This window comes from Sphaerodactylus townsendi, linkage group LG01 (assembly GCF_021028975.2).
Source record: "Sphaerodactylus townsendi isolate TG3544 linkage group LG01, MPM_Stown_v2.3, whole genome shotgun sequence".
NCBI lineage: Eukaryota > Metazoa > Chordata > Lepidosauria > Squamata > Sphaerodactylidae > Sphaerodactylus > Sphaerodactylus townsendi.
In genome coordinates, this window is record NC_059425.1 from 63,831,834 (window position 1) to 63,851,977 (window position 20,144).

The 20,144-nt window shown below is 42.8% G+C and overlaps 1 protein-coding gene across 5 annotated transcripts in view; it reads right to left on the reverse strand.

Annotated features, from left to right (window-relative positions):
• The window catches only part of ENAH (ENAH actin regulator), a 141,118-nt gene extending 121,298 nt beyond the window's left edge, over window positions 1-19,820 (reverse strand). For 3 of the 5 annotated variants that reach the window (XM_048505964.1, XM_048505884.1, XM_048505537.1), the window contains exon 1: window positions 19,070-19,218. In XM_048505964.1, the coding sequence (XP_048361921.1) occupies window positions 19,070-19,203 (134 nt within the window). In that variant the 5' untranslated portion in view covers window positions 19,204-19,218. Of the gene's footprint in view, window positions 1-19,069; window positions 19,219-19,386 lie in introns of those variants that run through there. The other 2 variants (XM_048505804.1, XM_048505622.1) reach the window with 1 other exon arrangement.
• Between the last annotated feature and the right edge of the window lie 324 nt (window positions 19,821-20,144).

The window sequence follows — 20,144 nt, forward strand, 5'->3', positions numbered from 1 at the left end:
CTGAAAAGTAGATTAGGTTTTGAGGGTGCATCTACAACTGGGCAACAGCTATGCCAGCGTTTACCCATAGCCAGAATTACAGCACTTAGCTTAAGACATTGCATCTAGAACTAAAGCATAAGAACTAAAGCATAAGACATTGCATCTAGAAAAATAAATATGCATGGAAAACAATTTAATTTCTTGTACAGGAAGTAACATTGTTGCATGGCAACAGGAATCCACTGCAGGGAGACAGAGACCTTTTTTGATTTGCCAAACAACAATTCTATCATTTGGGAAAATACAGGCACAAACAGTACAAGGTGATAGATTTGTTAGTTTACACTTTGGCATCCATAAGAACATAAGAACATAAGAACAAGCCAGCTGGATCAAACCAAAGTCCATCTAGTCCAGCTCTCTGCTACTCGCAGTGGCCCACCAGATGCCTTTGGGAGCTCACATGTAGGATGTGAACGCAATGGCCTTCTGTGGCTGTTGCTCCCAATCACCTGGTCTGTTAAGGCATTTGCAATCTCAGATCAAGGAGGATCAAGATTGGAAGCCATAAATCGACTTCTCCTCCATAAATCTGTCCAAGCCCTTTTTAAAGCTATCTAGGTTCGTGGCCATCACCACCTCCTGTGGCAGCATATTCCAAACACCAATCACACGTTGCGTGAAGAAGTGTTTCCTTTTATTAGTCCTAATTCTTCCCCCCAGCATTTTCAATGAATGCCCCCTGGTTCTAGTATTGTGAGAAAGAGAGAAAAATTTCTCTCTGTCAACATTTTCTACCCCATGCATAATTTTGTAGACTTCAATCATATCCCCCCAGCCCCTCTCCAAGTAAACTAAAGAGTCCCCAAAGCGCTGCAGCCTCTCCTCATAGGAAGGTGCTCCAGTCCCTCAATCATCCTTGTTGCCCTTCTGCACTTTTTTTCTATCTCCTCAATATCCTTTTTGAGATGCGCTAATTGTGAACTGGACACAGTACTCCGCGCGTCGCGACCACTGCTTTATATAAGGGCATGACAATCTTTGCAGTTTTATGATCACCCTTTTCTAATGATCCCAGCATAGAGTTTGCCTTTTCACAGCTGCCATGCATTGAGTTGACATTCCCATGGAACTATCAACTAAGACGCCAAATCACTTTCCTGGTCTGTGACTGATAGCACTGACCCCTGTGGAAGGCAGTATGAAGTTTGGATTTTTGCCCCTATGTGCATCATCACTTTACATTTTGCTACATTGAACTGCATTTGCCATTTCTGAGCCCACTCACCTAATTTATCATGTCCGCTTTTAGAGCTCTTTCGCAATCCTTTTGTGGTTCTCACCACCCTACATAATTTGGTATCATCTGCAAACTTGGCCAATTGAGCTTACTCCACTCCCTACTTCCAGGTCATTTATGAATAAAGGTTAAAGAGCACTGGTCCCAAAACGGATCCTTGGGGGGACACCACTCCCTACATCTCTCCATTGTGAGAACTTCCCATTTATACCCACCCTTTGTTTCCTGTTCCTCAACCAGTTTTTAATCCATAGGAGGACTTCCCCTCTTATTCCTTCATTGCTGAGTTTTCTCAACCGTCTCTGGTGAGGAACTTTGTCAAAAGCCTTTTGGAAATCCAAGTAGACAATGTCCACCGGTTCACCCCTGTCCACATGCCTGTTTACACCCTCAAAGAACTCTAGTAAGTTTGTAAGACAGGATTTGCCTCTGCAAAAGCCATGCTGACTCTTTCTCAGCAGTCTCTGGTGTTCCTTTGTCATCTAACGGGCCTACCGCTTCCCTTGCTGGCTTCCTGCTTTTGATGTACTTGAAGAACTGTTTGTTACTGGTCTTGATGTTCGCAGCCATGCATTCCTCATAATCCTTTTTTGCCTCCCTTAAAGCTAACTTGCTTCTCTTTTGCCACCATTTGTGTTCCCTCTCATATTCTTCATCAGCCAAACTGGACTTCCATTTTCTAAAAGACATTTTCTTTTTTTTCTTGAAACTCTCAACCTCTCTTTGTTAACCATGGTGGCTTTCTTTGGACTGGGTGCTGCCTTTTTCTAACCTGTGGAACACATTCCAGCTGAGAGCTTATTACTGTGTTTTTAAATAACCTACAAGCATCCTGGACAGTTTTGACTCTCTTGATTTTCAGCTTCCTTCTTAAGCATCATCCCCTCTTTCATCTTTGAGAAATTTTCTGAAGGCGAATGTAACTACATTAGTAGTTGCCACTTCTTTGCATGCTGAGATACTGAATCTGACAGCATTGTGGTCGCTGTTCCCTATCGGCTCAACAACACTGACTTCCTGCACCAGGTCCTGGGTCCCACATAGAATTAGATCTAGGATCACCTCTCCCCTGGTTGGTTCCACAACCATCTGCTCTAAGCCACAGTCATTTAGCATATCCAGGAATGCTCTCTCCTTACTATGACCTGAACATGCATTTTTCCAGTTTATATGGGGATAGTTAAAATCACCCATTACCACTACATTTTTGTTTTTGTTGGCCTCTCTAATTTCTTTTTCAAATAAAGTCATCACTGTGGAGAAAAAAGTTTGTCCACAAGTGACAGAAAGTGATAGAGGATAAAAGAAGGTCTTTGATATCCTCCAAGAATTGTTGGGTCATCAGGAATATATCTAATTCTTCATGTAGCCCCGTCTGAAAGATACTTAAATCCAGAGCATAGTGCCATCTACAGACAAGACACATCTTTTTACAAACCTATAAGCCCCAGATTTGCAGAAAAATCCAGAAAAAAAGTAGGTTAACTCTTCCTCCAATAACAGAAGCAGCATCTGTACCTTTTACAAAATGGATCGTCTCAATGTCCACTGTAGGGATTGTTAGGCAACTACAACTGTATTGTCTTCAAATCTTGAGTTCTGTCAATAATTGTCAAAGTAGAAGAGGAAGTGCCCCTCCTAGAGCTATTCTGGCTTCCCAATCCATTCCTGCTTCCCTCCTTCCTGCCCCAGGCCAGATGCAACAGCAACTACTAGGCAATCTGCTACCACACAATCTGCACAATTCATCCAGGTGCAGCAGCAGCTACCAGACAATGAAATATAACTTATCTGGGCCCAGCAGCAGCCTCCACAGAACTTGCATAACTTAGGTGGGCCCTGCAGTGGCCATCATACAACACATGTGAGCAATTGCTGTTACCATACTGTAAAGGCTTTGCTTAACCTTGTATGGCTTGTAGGGGAGTTTCTAATCTTGAGGTCCCAGATCCCGGTCTTCGATATCCCTTACTATCTCTTTTTTTTGTTTCCCTGAAGCTGGCCTCTCCCTCGGAGAGGCTCCTGAAGCTGGACTCTCCCCTCGAGAGGCTTTCGGCTCAAGGGGAGGCAAAGATGAGAGCTGGTATGATGTCAGACCAGGATCTGGGACACCAGGATTCAAATCCCCATTCTGACATGGAAGCTAATTAGCCTTTGGTCCGTCAATCTCTCATAGTAATCTACTACAGGCTTGTGGTGAGGAGGCTAAATGGAGGAAAAGAAAATGATATAAGATGTTTTGGGTCCCCATTGGAGAGAAAGTTGGGGTACTTATTGTGTTTCTTTAAATCAGGGGTCCTCAACATGGCACCTGCCAAAACCATTCTTGGCACTCACCAAGCATTTCTAAAATGCTCTTTCCAGCAGGGCTTCTGATTGGCTATGCACGTTAAAATAATATTTTGAAGCAGTGGCCATCACAATATTGGTCTTATCCTCACTCACTATTCTTTCCCTAGTGCATTTTTTAAAATTACCATTTTCTCCTTCATACACTAGGAATCTTCTGTGTGCATGTGCGGCTCTGTTTCCTGTGGCTGTCATTTTGTTGTTGACTCTGCTTCTTCTGATAAAAAAGGTTGGAGATCCTGCTTTAAATAATTCAAATCTCTTAAACTGAATCTATGACCAAACAACGTTATCCAGTTCTCTCCTGACTTGCATCAGCAGTAGAGCACTTCAGTTCATGGCAGGCCAACATCTGAGGATGTACCTTTCTCACTGCAGTCCATGCTAACTCCAAGGTTCTTAGAAGAAGCTCTGGAAAAAAATGCACACAGGGAGAAGCAGAAACAAAGAGAAAAGAGCAAAGATCCATTCCATGGCTTGGACCCCATAGATGTAAAATTTCCACTCATACAGCACAAGTTTCCTGCCTCAGCCCCAGATGCCACCCCAAACCACTAGTCCTAGGACATGGGGGACCCCAGGAACAATATGATGGATGAATCAGCAAGGAAAAAACCCCAACATTGCTCACAAAGATCTGTTTGATGGAATCCAGTCCTGTGAGCAACATACTGCTTCAGTGTACCAAATCTAAGTATCTGATTTTGATGTACTATGGAATGTAATACTTTAAATCCAATAATACTTTACAACACAGCATAAATGATAATGCATTCATTATATCTATCATGTGTCTACTACTGGATTGGCATGTTATTGTACTCACTGGTATCTGAGAGATAACAAAAACGTATATCTTACCACAACAATCCACTAAGTGGACCCAGGTGATCCTGTGTTCCTATTAAAGGCCCTGTATCCAAGATCTATATAATATGTTCATTTTTTAAAATTGAGTTTGTTTTTAACCACTTTTCAAAGAAAAGATTGCTCTCACTTTGAGAACAATAACCTGTTGAGTTAGCATTTCATCCCTTTAGATAAGGAAGTAGGTAACTTTTCAGTTTCCTACCCCCATCAGTGGGACCCTCCCCCCCCCTCAAAAAAAATCCTTTTCTCGCCTAGGCTTTTTCCAGGAGCTCCACTAGATAGGGTTCCTACACTATCTATGCATGTGAACATTCCACTCAGAATTCTTCTCCCTCTTTACCTCTGTTAGACTTTTTTAAAAAGACTTTTCTTTCCCCCTTGTTCCGCAACACTTTCTTTGGCCCAAGCAATAGAAGTATGCTGTTTTTGATTACAAAACCTAAGATGGGGCTCAGTTCTAAAGAAACCCAAATTAAAAGGCAACACTTCCCACAATAGGAATGGTGCAAGCTGCTTAGGGCTAACTAGGAAATGTAAGCTGATGAATGAAAAGTCTTATTCAGAAGCAGAGTATCAATATTCAGTAACATCTGAAGACACTATCTGCTATGATAAAGTCCAAAAGTGATATCTGCTAGTGATAAAGCCAAAAAGAGTCTGGTTTCCGGTCAGAACTCTGGCAATAATTAAGGGACTATTATGCAGCTGACAGAGGGTCAATAATTTTACAGTAACCCCTCAGCAGGAAAATTTACTCTCCACCAAGATGAAAGTTTGACTGTGTAAAATGATGGTTCAGGCTATATTCTCCTCTTTTACAACAAACCTGACACTAGAGGGAACTAGAGTTTCTTCCCAGAACTCCCCCTCCTTCCAACCTCACAGAGAAAATAATGGAAAACATAACTTTTTTATTGTGTTGAAAGAGCAGTGGGCTTCCCACCCATCAAACAAATGTAATAATAATAAAGTTTTACTCTTTTCCCCACAGTGCCCAAGTCCTGTCGATGGATCTATAACTGGATGCCCCAACTGCCACCCTGGTCTTTGGGAAATAGCAATGGAGAAGGACAAGGCTGACCATAAGAGTGAACTTGCAATTAAATCATCTCATGAAGCAATCACACATGACTTACGAGCATTATCAGCAACCTCCCTATTTGCAAGGATGATAGTCATGTGGATATGCAATAATCACAGAATGTCCCTCCCAATATTATGAAAGTCACAGACGGAGTACGGAAGTTAATCAAGACCAGTTAACGACAGATGCCAGTCTAGACTGTCAAGGTTTTCTTCTAGAACAATGACCTAAGAAGTAATTGCTTAACAATCCTGGGTTTGAACCATCGAAAGTTAACCAGGCTACAACGCCCTTCCTTGGAGGGAATTTATTTGAAGCTAATATAAACAATATGGTATAAGTCGAGATCATGGATAAAAAGAAGGCCATGTCTAGAAAACAGAAAGATAGTCTTTCTGATTTTTAATTCCCACCATATTCTCCAGTGTTTCAGAACAATTTAACAAGTAGCTTTGGTCCAAACCTAGGCCAAATAACAAATTTCAAGAAAATAACCCAGAGCCTTCTTCCCCAGTTATAACAGAGGAAACAGAAGCAGTGAAGGTAGCTGATGTTTGGTTGCCACCTTTAAGAATATACTTTCAAGAATTTTGGAATTGTTCTTACATAGATCAGTGGGTGAGGGATTTTATTCTATTTTATTGAATTATCAGAGTTCCCTCCAATAGATTCATCATATCCCTGATATCCAAATGCACAGGGGGAGGGGGGGAAAGAGCCAACATGAAGTTCCATCTATCACTAACTAATGTTCCAGGCAACAATGCTAGTATCACCAGAAAGATTCTAGAAAATATATTTAATATTTTTTTACAATTCCCCAAAAGAACAATGACAGAAAAGCAATAATAAGAACCTAGATTCTCCATTTCCTAAACAAAACTGTAAAATATCAACATTTCACAAGAGAGGCACTCAAATCTATGGAGGAAGCACTAAGGAACAATTATGTAGCTTTAACAGACTTAAATGGAAGCCTAACTTTTAACATTACTGTCACACTGGAAGTTTCTCAGGCTGACTTACAAAGGAACTACTTTCTGCTCAAGCCCTTCCCCTTGTAGCTTCTCTATGGCATTCTGAGACTTCACAATGATAACTGTGGTGATAATTACACATCATACTCAAATCATACACATTCATTCTTATGTGGACAATCTTCTGCGACACTCATCCCCAAGAAACAAGTATAGAGAGATGTGGAAATAACAGTGCAATGCCTGAAGGAGTAGAACTTCATAATCAACAGAGAAGTTACAAATGTTAACAAAATGCATTATACATATTGATACAGCCACAGGTTCAACAGAGGAAAAATTCCATCTCTCGAAAGAAAAGAATATCAAAGACCACAACAAAGAAAACAAGGTCTAGATCAGGGATCTGTAACCTGCGGCTCCCCAGATTTTCATGGACTACAATTCCCACCAGCTCCTGCCAGCATGGCCAATTGACCATTGATGGGATTCGTAGTCCATTAACATCTGGAGAACCGCAGGTTGCAGACCCCTGGTCTAGATCATTTGATCTGCTGTTTTACAATTCTTTTTTTTGGGGGGGGGGGGTTGCCATCAAATTACATCTGACTTATGGCAGCCCTGGCGGGTTTTTCCAGGCAACAGACCTTCAGAGGTGGTTTGCCATTGCCTGCCTTCCCATCATGTCCCTGGTATTCCTTGGAGGTCTCTTATCCAGGGCTGACCCTGCTTAGCTTTTGAGATCTGACAAGATCAGACTAGTCTGGGATGACATTATACACTGAGTCAACAGGAGTCATACAACTCATAAGGTGGAGTGACTTTTGCTAGCTAGCACTCAATAGAAATAGGTGGTGGCTCAGGCTGCTGATCTGAAGCAGTAGAACACTTTAATCTCAAACATTTCTTGAAATAATTATCACATCTATAAATCAGCAGTGGATATATTTTCGTACTGGAGACAATATGAGGCACTGCAAGGTCTTGCTGGTCATCTCTTCAAACAGAGGTTTCACCAAAACACTAATCATGAAAATGATTTTTACAGAAGAGATATTAGCACACACAGCCTGGTTTCATGCATCTCAGAACATTTCTGCTCCTCCTCCAGCACCACAATACCACAGTGAGAAGGCTTGGCAGGTGCCAGATGTTCACAGGGTGTTAAGAACATATATTTATAGGCCAACTCCTAGACTATCAGATTGCTTGTCTGTGGCATACTATCCTTCAATCCAAGCTCTTTAAGACAATGGGCTCAGGGGGTAATTACATTGACATACAATGCTCAGCAATAACCTGTTCCTCCAGGCATCACAGCAAACTCAATTAGAAAGGCTGCTATAATCAGCAGCTTTCAGTAGCAATGCTTCAAAATGGGACATAAGGCAACCACTTGAGCTTTGGTTTGTATTTGTTATGCATTATGGATTTTGGGCAGAGGTCCTACAGCTGCCCATTTAAAAAACAATACCCAAAATTCCAATAGCCAATCCCAACCAATAGGAAACAAAGTGCTTTTGGACAACATCTAATAGGAAGCACTCTTCCAATCAAGAACAGAACACTGCACCTGGTGTGAAAGTTCCTTCAACTTGACAGTTTGGAGGACAGAATGAAAATCCCCCAAGTTTACCTTGTTGGGAGAAGGAAGTTAACATGGGCCTAATAGGAATTTGATGTTGTCACATTTTCTCACATTTTAGATAATATGAAGCATAACTGTAATGACAATAATTTTCAGTTATGGAGGTGTCTAAATAGACAAAGACTGGCATTTTATGCTAGCAGAGACAGGAAGTCTTGACTTTTAAGGCTCTGAGGTTTAGGACCCTTGTATCTTCAGAACCACATTTCCCCATATTGCTCACAGAGGACACTTCAGTCCTCCAACAGTAATCTCCTAGTGGTCTCTGGCCCCAAGGATGTTAAGTTGGTCTCAATCAGACCCAGGGCTTTTTCAGCCCTGGCACCAGCCTGGTGGAACTCTCTGTTGGATGATACCAGTTCCAGGGGTCTGCGGGACAGAGATGTTCTACAGGGCTTTTGATTGAGGCTACCTGCTGTTCATTTATACCATCTGTCAGCCTCCCAACAACCTACCATCAATTATTAGCCACTAGGATGAACATTCAATGGAGTGCTCCCCCCCCTTCTGTTTTATTTTTTTCTGTATATCTATTTTGTTTTTTTCTATCTGGTCTTAAGACAGAAAGATATATATTATAGGTTGGAACAGTGTTATTTTATTCGTTGCCCTGAGCCCAGGAATGAGCAGTATATAAGTCCATAAAATAAATACATATATTATGACCAGCTTAGGACCTGAGGAAAGCAAACATTCCATCCAACAGCATGTCTTCCTCACCACTAAATAAAAGGAACCTTCATGGTAAATCCAAACTTTCATTCTACTAAGCACCCACTAGAAAGGAAGTGCACAGGGAGTTATACAGAAGTCTACCAATTTCACAGTTGATATTGGCTCAGCTGAGAGTCAATGTTCCAGTCCCTCAAGCACCTCACCTGATCTTTGAACTCTGCATGGAGATGCAGGTTATCAGTTTGAGAGCATTTCAGAACCATACCTGAATGCTCAGATGACTGTGATTGCCAGAAGTATCTTTTATAGCTGCAAATGGTTCACAAAGTGAATTGTTTTCTTGAAAGAAGGGATCTAGCACAGTTTCATGTGCCCTTCTGGTTTAAAGGATAGATCACAGCAGCATACCGGGTGTACCGAAAAATGTCTAGAAATAGGTTAGTCCAAAATTCAACTAGTAGAAAGAATCAGATGCATGTAAATTGTTACTGATGTTTTACGAAAACCATTTTGATCCCAGAAACTAACTGAGAGACAATTAGCTCTGCAGTGATTTCACTTCTTTCTTTCTGACCAAACACAGAATCTCCACCCATGGTGCAGAATCAACTTGGGGGAATTTAATTTGGGGAGCGGCACAGTGTTATATCCTTTCAACCATACTATTAAACATATATGTGAGGCTGCTGTATGAAATTTTCTGAAGCTTTGAGGCGGGGTGTAATCAATATGCACATGACACACAGCTCTCTATTTCATTATCCAAGCCTCCAGACGTATGTCTTGGTTCTGAATTAATGCTTTGAGGTTGTGATCAGGTGGTTAAGGCAGAACAGCTGAAGATGAAACCTGACAAGACAGAGGAAATACTGGATGGAAAGGCTGATATTCAATTTGTCCTAGATGGGATAGAAGTAACTTTTTAAAAGCAGGTTAAGAGCTGGGGGGCTCATGGACCACACCCAGCTCTTTGAAAGAGTTAGAAGCACCTTCTGTTTGCTGCACCTCATTTACCAACTCTCCCATTACCTAGACTTGCTGACCTGGTCACACTGATCTATGCTTCAATAATCTCCCAGCTGGACTACTGAAACACACTCTACCTGAGGTTGCCACTCAAGAAGACCTAGAAATTGCAACTGCTTCAAAATGCAACAACCGAACTACTGTCAGGGGCTGACTGCTGGAAACAGATGTTGCCTGTTTTGAAACAGCTACTTGGGCTGCCAGTCTGTTTCAGAGTTCAATAGAAGGTGCTGGTTATGACCTTTAAAGCCTTCATGACCTGGGACCCCCAGAGTTGAAGAACCATCTTCTTCCATAAGTCCTTATGAGTCAACTAAGTCATCAGGCAGCCATCTGTTGGTTATCCCACTACTTATCTCGCCATCTGGAATTGACAAGAGAACAGACTTTTCTCATTATGGCTCTGCAGAATCAGCTCCCTGAAGTGAGATGGAGCCTTGTTAAAAGGGTGAGGAGGGTTATGGTGAAAAAAAGGACTGCCTGTTTGCCAGGGCTTTTGAATGGCAGGACTGCCTGTTTGCCAGGGCTTTTGAATGGCAGGAATGGGGGAGGGGTGCTATATTAGTTTTGGCTTTAACATAAAATGTTTTTTAATGATTATTGTAAGCCGCCTTGAGCAGCGAGGAAAGGTGTGATATAGATATTTTAATTAATAAATGTATAAATGAAATATCATGATGTAGCAGAAAGCAACATTCTTCACATATTCGGAACCTGTCAATGACATTTCAATTACAGAAGTCAGCTAACAAAATCTCCCATAAAGATATGAGAGCAAGCATTCACTCCCCAGCCTTTTAAAAGGTTAAAACTACCATCTTGTGTTGTTACCAGTCGCTGATTCTGAGGCACACCAGTAAATACCATTTTACATGGGGTAACATTCCCTTGTCTGCCCTGACCAAAATACATCAAGGAACTCTAATGAATAAGTTACCTCTACATATATTGTCTGTTGGCATTTCAGAAAAATTCTGCAAGATAGTTATCATCAGAAGTTATTTATCTCACCAAATCCAAATAAATTTTTCTGCAGACTGAGAAATTCCATCTAACTCAAGAGTGTTAAGACTGCTTCATGGGCATGTGTACATGTAATAAAGGGTGAACGGGTATTAGCCAATACTGCATTAAGTTTATTTATATATGACTAAAGATTTACTAGGCCATGGCATAACAGCATCAGGTTGCTGGGGGACCAATTTAACTCCTTTTAAGCCAGGTAACCACCCCTAGCAGTTCTTGTTTCTAAACTATCACAAGAGAAGCATACAAACCTACAAATCGTTTTATCTAACACTTACTAAAATTACAGAATCATCCAGCAGAAATTTTCTGAAGATTTCATCTGGAGCTGAATTTTGTGACATCTGCAAGCAAAGGGTGTATTTAAGCATACCATGCCCCCTCTCCAATAATGCTACAAGGGGGTTCAGGGACTGACTACACTCACACTACCTATGCTGAGTTCCCTGTGCTACAGGTTTTTTTTAAATCTCTGTTGTGCTTCAACTCTGCAGTTATCAGTTTCTCCTAAAATTCTCTTTCGTTGTGCATTCCGAAAATGTGCAAGAAAACTGTTGAGAGGCAGGGTGGCTAGAACAGGCCTTGACAAGTTTTCTTTGGATCTGGGAGCCAGTCCAAAATGTTAGGGGCCAGATTCATTCATAACAAACGTATTTTTTTCAATATTATACAAGTGTGAAGACACAGCTTATATAATTTCTGGAATTTGCAATATCGTTAAAAGCCTACAAATTGCTAATAATATTTATAAGAGTGTTAAAGTGAAACATCTATCTAAATTCAATTGTAAATGAAACGACTATCTTTATTTGATGGACACACTGATATATGAAGTGGGCCTTCAGTAATCAAAATGTTAATATTTTGCATACTTAGGTCAGAGAGCTCCTCATCCTCAGAGACCAGTTTAAAAACTAAAGTTTCTTAATTTACAAATCATGCACTATTTATTACAAAAGTTAATAATAATTGTTTGCTTTAGCAACTAAAGGCATTAGTTTGCAGCAAAACTCTTATATTAACTATGAACACTTACAAGACTTCAAGTCAAGCAGTCAGTTTTTATTTTTTATTAATATATGATTAGGGGGAGGGGAAGAGGATGATGTGAAACAGATTTTTATTTGGCTCAGAGTTCACCTGCAAGATTACTAAATACAAGGGAAGTGTAAATTGTGAACCAAGTAGAACTTACTAGAAGCAAGGGCAGCAATTGCTATCTACGCAGTTTGATTGACGAAGTTAAATGTTCCTATGTATTGTCAAAGGCTTTCACGGTCGGATTCAACTGGTTGTGGTGGGTTTTCCAGGCTGTGTGGCCATGGTCTGGTAGTTCTTATTCCTAATGCAGTGTGAGGAGCGACCCCTGCAGAGTGTGGGGTCAGGCCTGTCGGCCATCCCTCCGTCCCTTCCCAGACAATCTGCAACCTGTCCTTGGTCCCTGGGACCAGGGTTTTAGGCCCGGCCCAGCTCAGTAGGTCCATGTTCCATGCTCACCATGGCTCCTTCTCCTGCCTACTCACTCTCCAGCCCTCGCTCTTTCTCTCATCTCCACTTTTTCCTCCTTGATGTCAACCTTCCTCTCTCTCACCAACCTTCCTCACCGGGCTTTTTTTCACCATAACCCTCCTCACCCTTTTAACACCCCCAATCAGCTGATTCAGCTCAGTTGTGCAGCGCCTTTCCCCAGACCCTCATTGATTGTCTGTCTGGCCCATCCTGGGCCTGTATTGGCCAATGGGATCTTGAGTCTGCCTCCCCTTTTAGATTGTGGGGAAGGAGGGCCACACACACCTTTCTCTGGCTGGACCACTGAGGACTCCCGGACAGGGTCTTTCAGGCCCAGAGGCCTCTTTGGCTGCCCAAGTCAACAGGGCCAAGGAGCAACTGAGGAGCAGGTGGCAGAGGTTACAGTTCACCCAGGGGGTCATGTTGGAGTCAGCATCTGTAAGTCTGATGCTAATGGGCCTCACTGACTTGTCACAGTGCAGGAGCCCTCTCCTGCGGCCCCAGCCCTGGCAGACCTGGGACCCTGCTGTGGCTGTCAGGGTCCCAGGGCCAATACCTTTTTTGTATTGCATTTAGATTTTAACATTGAGGGGAGAATTGAGGGAACCCCATTCTACAGCAATACAGAATTCTTCAGAATTCTGTTTTGCAGCATCTTCACATGTACAGATATTGAGATCAACTTTGGAAAGATGGGATTGTCACAAATTATGATTTTTAAACATCAGAATATCAGCACAAGAGCCAGCACTTGACTAATAGGCAGACCACCACATTCCACAGGAAAAGTATAAAACCCTCAACTGCTATTGGAAGTCAAACATAATGCCTGATTCCCAAACAAGGCAAGTAAGCCTAATACATGTATCTAAATAAGTTTAATCTATTAAAATCTTTTTAAACAATTTAACATAAGGATATATTGAAACCACAGATGCAAGCACTATCTTATAAGATGCATTTCCATTTCACATAAAGGAAAGAAATTTCTTGTAAGATTCTACATGCTATAGCAGTGATGGCGAACCTTTTTGAGACCGAGTGCCCAAATTGCAACCCAAACCCCACTTACTTATCGCAAAGTGCCAACCTGGCAATTTAACCTGAATGCTGAGGTTTTAGTTTAGAAAAAAACAGTTGGCTCCCTCTTTCTCCGCCCCACCCGCTCGAGCAAGGGCCAGCCCGCTCTAGCCTCCAGCAAGTCCTGCACGCACCGCACTGTGCCTCTCTAGCATCTCTGCCTCTTCTGTGCCCCCCACCCCCACCCCCTTGGGCAGCAGCCACCCAGAGCACAGGCACCAGGCCCGTCAGCCGAGTCCTCCCTGCTCACCGCGGTGTGCACACGTCATGCTCAGTGGCCCAGGCCAGCCTAGATGTGTGTGTGGGTGTGTGGGTGTTTTTCCGCCCCACACATGACGAACTCTGGGTGTGCGTGCCCACAGAGAGGTCTCCGAGTGCCACCTCTGGCACCCGTGCCATAGGTTCGCCATCACTGTGCTATAGAAATCAGGTGCATAACCTAAAACAGAAGTCAGCTTTCTGCTTCAGGCAAATGACTAAAGTTCCTTCAATTGGCTGACAACACAACTGAAAGTTCAAAATATCTCAGTATCACAGAAGTTGCTAGTCACCAGCATAAAGGCTTCTTTTTAACTCCTTTGTTGTCCCTGCACATCAATTCAACCAAAAAGAATAAGACCATAAACAGCCGGATGTTCTAAACTCAGAATACGCCACACTTTAATTGATTATACTGGACACAATCATAGTTTTATTTTAGCTATTAAAAAACAAAATGACAATTACCTATTCAAGCATTCTTTCCCAATGTGCCAAAGGCTACTGCCTTTTTGGAGTGGCAAATTCCTCTTTGGTATATGAAGAGAAAAAAGCACTTGATGCAGTAAGAAGTAGTAACGCCCCCCCCCCCCCTTAATCCTGGATCAGCTATTATAACAGCAAGGATTACATTCACACTAGTATAAAGTCTTACCTGAAACACAATGATGCCACTTATCTGCCTGCTCACAATTCTGACTCTTATATATTACCTGTATTAATGAAATGTGAAACCAGTGCAGACACTGGTCACATGTTTGTGTTCATTCCATAATTCCTGTAAGACACAGACAAAATGCACCTTGACTTTAAATAGAAATAAGCATTGACTGTCAACCTGGACTATTGATGATGGCAATGTAGATTATTTACTTTAAATTCAGTTACTACCATTTCCTTCAGATGCGTTACTATTTGCTTTATCAACTTATAGATAAACATGCTATTCCAACAGTATTTCAAACTAGCAACAGGATTGCACTGATTTGTTTGGTTGACATCCTTTGACAGATTCTATTTTACTAAAAGGTGTATTAAACCTTCACATAAATTTACAACTGCTGAAGGATTTTACAAGCCTCCCCCAAAATAACAACGTGGAACTTAGGGCACTCTTACACAAGCAGAATAATGAACTTTCAAAATTGTTTGCAAGTGGGTTTTGCTATTTCGCACCGTAAAATCCAGCTGCAAAGTTCACTGAAAGTGGATTGGAAGTGCATTACTCTGCATGTGTGAAAGTGTCCTTAGTGTCTTCTTGTACTCAAAATATTAGAGTGTTCTGAGCTAAGCAATGTTCCTTATAAACCGTGTGGAGATACTGGTGCTGTGCAGATTGGGTAGCCACCCGGCAGAGGAACTCATGCTGGCAGCTCAGTTCCACTCAGTGAGAGTGAGCTTCTGCGAAGCAGTATGGAAGCTTGAGAGGGAATATTGGAGGCAAGTGAAAAGAGATACCTACAAAGAATAGAAATCTATTCTTACTAACATATTCAACCACAGTGAAAATCTGTGAAAACTGAAAGTGTTTTATAAATGCAACATTAAAATATTTTAAATATTCTTCTCATAACCTAGAAAGGTTACATTCAAATTATCATTAACATTTTATGATTTAAACATCCATGTTTACATGCACATTGCTATCCTATGGAAAGTAACTTCAGTCAAAGACCATAGATTTCAATAGCTTAGACTGGAATGACTCCGAAGGGGACTGTGCTTCCCAAATAGAAATTTTCCATTTTCTGAATGATTCAAGCACTAAGATACATTACTTGCAGTCCAATTTAGAGAGGGAGAAGGGCAACTTCAGGGCAAGGTGCAGCCTTGTGCCAATGCATTTGTCCTCTCTGCTAGTATAAAGGGCACCCCCACCCACGCAGGGAGCAAATACGCTGGCTTCTGGTCACCTCACAGCTCCATGGCGGCGAAACCCAGTAGTTATGGCCGCCTTGGAGCAACACTGGTGTCCAAATGGATGCCCACATTGGGAGGCAGGGGGGGGGGGGCAGTGTGTTTAACCTGGGCTTTTGTGCCACAAACAGTGCCCCAAGGAGGACTTTCAAGCAGCTGGGAAGGTTTTTTGTTTTTTCTACCTCCCCACACTGTTTGAAAGCCCTCTGGAATGGCACAGCCACAGCACTGTCCCCAGCTGCATCAAGCTTCAGATTGGGCTGCCCGTATCTCACATGATTTCATATTATCAAGAAATCTGTTTCAGAAAGACTTCCAACTTTAGAGCTGAAACTACATGATATGGACACGTGGCATTTTTAAATGGTCTTACATCTACATAAACAGTACAGCAGATTTTCTCATTACCGAAAGACAGGAGATAAGATGGGTTAGTCTGTAAATCTTCCGCTGTATTGCTACAAAACATTACACCAGCAGTTTTGTTTTGCAGTACATAAATTGTGGCATATAATAACAGTTAAGATACCTTGTTAATTTTCACAGATAACAGACTAAAATGTAAGCACTTTTAGCAACTTTGATCTGTCACGTTTCAATTTGAAAGATTATGAAAATCCCTTATAATGTATTCCTAAATGTATTCTGCTAGTACATCCAAGCAATACCACTTAATGAAACTGATTGTTAAGTGAGAAAGTTTTAAGGACTGCTGCCAAGTTTGCTTACAGAACACATAAGTTCTATTTTAAAATGGTTGTGGTGGGTTTTCCGGGCTGTGTGGCCATGGTCTGGTAGATCTTTTTCCTAACGTTTCACCTGCATCTGTGGCTGGCATCTTCAGAGGTGTATCACAGAGAGAAGTCTGTTACACACTGTGTCTGTTATGATGCAGCCGAAACGTTAGGAACAAGATCTACCAGACCACAGCCACACAGCCCGGAAAACCCACCACAACAAGTTGAATCCGGATGTGAAAGCCTTCGACAATACATCTATTTTAAAAGTTTGTATTGTACAAACTTAACGTTGCTTGAATTCAAAGATGAATAAAATGCATACAGATCCAAGTAAGCATTACAGACATTACAAGATTAAATCTGATTTTCAGACATCTACTATTATTCTAGAATGCACAGACATTTAGTTAGGTCTATGAGAAAATCATTTTAAATACAGGTCATGTGCCAAAGTATTATCGATTCCTTCTTGCTGGTAGCAATAGTGGGAAACAGTTGCAAACCTGGATTATCAGTTATGTATACTAGATAATTCAAAAGTAGATAATTCAAAAGCTAAAACTTGTAAATTTGCCACAGAACAACATTTTGCCTGGATTTGGGGTTAATGCTGAACTTATACAAATGAGTTAGCCAACAGATCACTGAAAACCCAGCTTAGAAAAAGATACATTTCGAAACAGAATCAAATTTGCCTCCTTCCACTCCTGAAATTTTTCCACTGTTAGTCAAACAAAAACCTCAAGTGCAGTCTACAGAAGGATGATTTATATCAACTGTTTATCTAAACTTTTTTTGGCATAGATTATCACAGATATCAAAGTTTTATTCAAAGAACCTACTACATGTTTTTCTTAAGGGGTACTTAAGAAACCAAACTTTTCAAATTGTATAAATTATACTGGAAGTCTACAAAAGAGTAAACAAACAAATTGAAAGTTTTAAATTACTAGTATTAATCGACAATATACTAGTATCGACAATATCCTAGTATTAAACCTATCCACCACCTGCAAATAAAAAAGAAATCTGACATAAAAGAAAGTTATACTGATGTGGCCTTTATTAAAGTTTTGTTGAAATCTGACTACGAGGATCACATCTTAGATCAATGAGATGACATATGCTTAAATACATGGTATCCTGTCAACACTAGTGCTGAACACATGTTAACACTTCTTTTTGCCATGTGTTCAACTCATTATGTACATACCTCACAATTAATGGGAGGTCCTTTAGCAGTCCCAACAAGGAAACATATGCAGAAGCTGTAGAAGCTCCTTAAAACAGATTTGTTGTATTTGGACAGAGATAGGAATTGGGGATATTCATAGAAAACAACTAATATTTCAAACCTAGCAAAAGTTGAGTACATAAACTCAAGTTTATTGATTAAATACATTCTAAATTAGTCAGAGCTCAAATGCATTGAGAACATCTAACTTTTAAAACATAACTGATCCCCCCTCCCCCAAAAAAGGGCAGATAGAATGCCTGGATAACGCATTTAAAGGTATAAACAAGCATGAAAAATATGAGAACAACTTCATGGATGCAAGTTTTTGACTGTGCAGCCTTCCACTACAAATCATTCCTCTAAAAAGTTCACTAGAGGAACTACTTAAAATCATGGTAAAGTCAGTTACTTAATATTTTGTCTTATTAAAAGAACCTGAAGGCCCTATCCTGAGAACCTTACTGTATTACATGCTAAAGGGCTTGACAAATGTTGGCCATTAATCTTTTAACTAAAGGGAAATTCAAATACAATAACCAGTAATTACAGGCAAACCCAACCCCCCATAGTTTGAGCTAAAAGGATAAGCTTCTCTGGAGTCTGATGAACAGTATTCAGCCTACAAGTCTCATTTGCAAGTGTTGCGTCAAAGGGGAGAGGTAGCTACAGACTGCAAGATCCAGAATTTTTTTTAAAAATTCCAAATGAAGCCCCTCCTCAAGGGTCAGCCAGGAGAAGGAAAGAAATATATGTACTTCACTGGCATCAAACAAGACATCCTGTTTGATAGCGTTAAACATCACATCTCTTTCATGGCTGAGGGGCTGAGTGTCATAGTGTGCGATTTTTTTCCCTCCTATTTATCGATTACACAAAAGAAAACCCAGCAGGGGCTGCTGCAATGCAACACACGCCAATTTAAAGAGAGAAGGGGGGGCGCTTTTACACTTCCCCGCCTTGAATTCGGAAGCAGCGGACACCTAGGTGATTCCACGTCTGATTTTCAAATGCGAATAAAGGACACTGAAATTAGCCCGGCCCTTCCACCCCTGCCCCCACCCCTCCGCCGGTCGTCCCCCGGATGACGGTGACTTTCATCCTTCCTTAACAAAGTGGTCTCACCGCCCCCCTCCCCTTCTGCGCACTCACCCCAAACCCCTTCCCCACCCCTCGTTTGCAACAAAAGCTCTGCTGCTGCACACCAGATGAGCCATTATTATCCCTATGGACACACCATCCGCGCGATCTCTTCTCTTTTCCATTGCCGTCAGAAAACAAACTCCCTTCCCGCCCCGCAAGAAATCTTCGGAAAGAGGGGAGGGAGAACCCCCCCGCACCACACACACACACACACACTATATAAACACCGTGGGAATTCCAAAGCAAGATACCTGGGAGGAGGGGGAGAGGGAAATATCCCCCCTCCCCGCTGCAGCTCCTTCCCTCCAAACTGATCGACAGTCCTCGCCTGCCCGCGGCTTCCCCAGCAGGGCCCCTCCCCACGCCACAGGGGATCCCCCTTCATTCTGATGGGCCCCTTTGGAAATCCACCCTCCTTTTACCTCCCGGTTGCACTACGCACCCCCCCAGCCCCGTCTCCTCCCTTCCCGCCCGGCGAGGTCTCCCCTCCTTGCTCCCGAGAGAGCCAGAGGAGGGAGGGCGCCGGGAGTGGAAGCCCCTCGGGTAGGCTCGGCCGGGTCTTGCTCACCTCATGTTTCTGCCCAGGGGCTGGGGGGAGGGCGTATTTCTCCCCCCCGCTCCTCGCTCTACTCTTCTCTCCTCGGGAGCTGGCCGGAATCTCAAGAGGCGACGAGGTGGGAGCGAGGGGAGGGGAGAGAGGCTGCAGGGGGGGGGTCCCCTCCGGCGCCAGCCAGCCAATGCCTTGGCAACCTCCGACGGGCTCGCCCGCTTGCTGGCTCTCCTGCGCCCTCCGACTTCGTTGCTTGGCCCAACCCGAGGAGTTGGCGGGGGGGGGGGGGGGAAAGAGGGGTAGTCAAGGTGGGGGGGAGAAGGAGCAACACTGGAGGGCAGCGACGGGAAGGGGGGGGGATGACGGGAGAACAAGAGAAGCTGGAAGGAGGGTCGGGAACACGGAGAGCGACGCGCAGGCGGCTCGCGGGAGACGCCGGCTCGCTTAGGGGGAGGGGGTGGTGACAGGCACGCAGGGGGACGCCGAGGGGGTGGGGCGGAGGAAGCCCCGCCCACTGCCTGGTCTGCATTCCCAGTGCATTCCATGCGGGTTCCAGCGCGGGAGGGAGCGCCGGCAGCGGCAGAGGTGGGCTCGACCGACTGCGGAGGAAAGCCATGGCGGTGAGCTCATTTGCGGCCCCTGCTGACCTTTGCACACTCCGTCCGTAAGCGGTTCCTGCGGTCTTTCGTTGCCTACCGTGGCTCTACTCCGCAACACCGTTTACAGTGTAAAATTGGAGGGAGCACCCTAATTGCGGATCCTTACCGCTTGGTCAG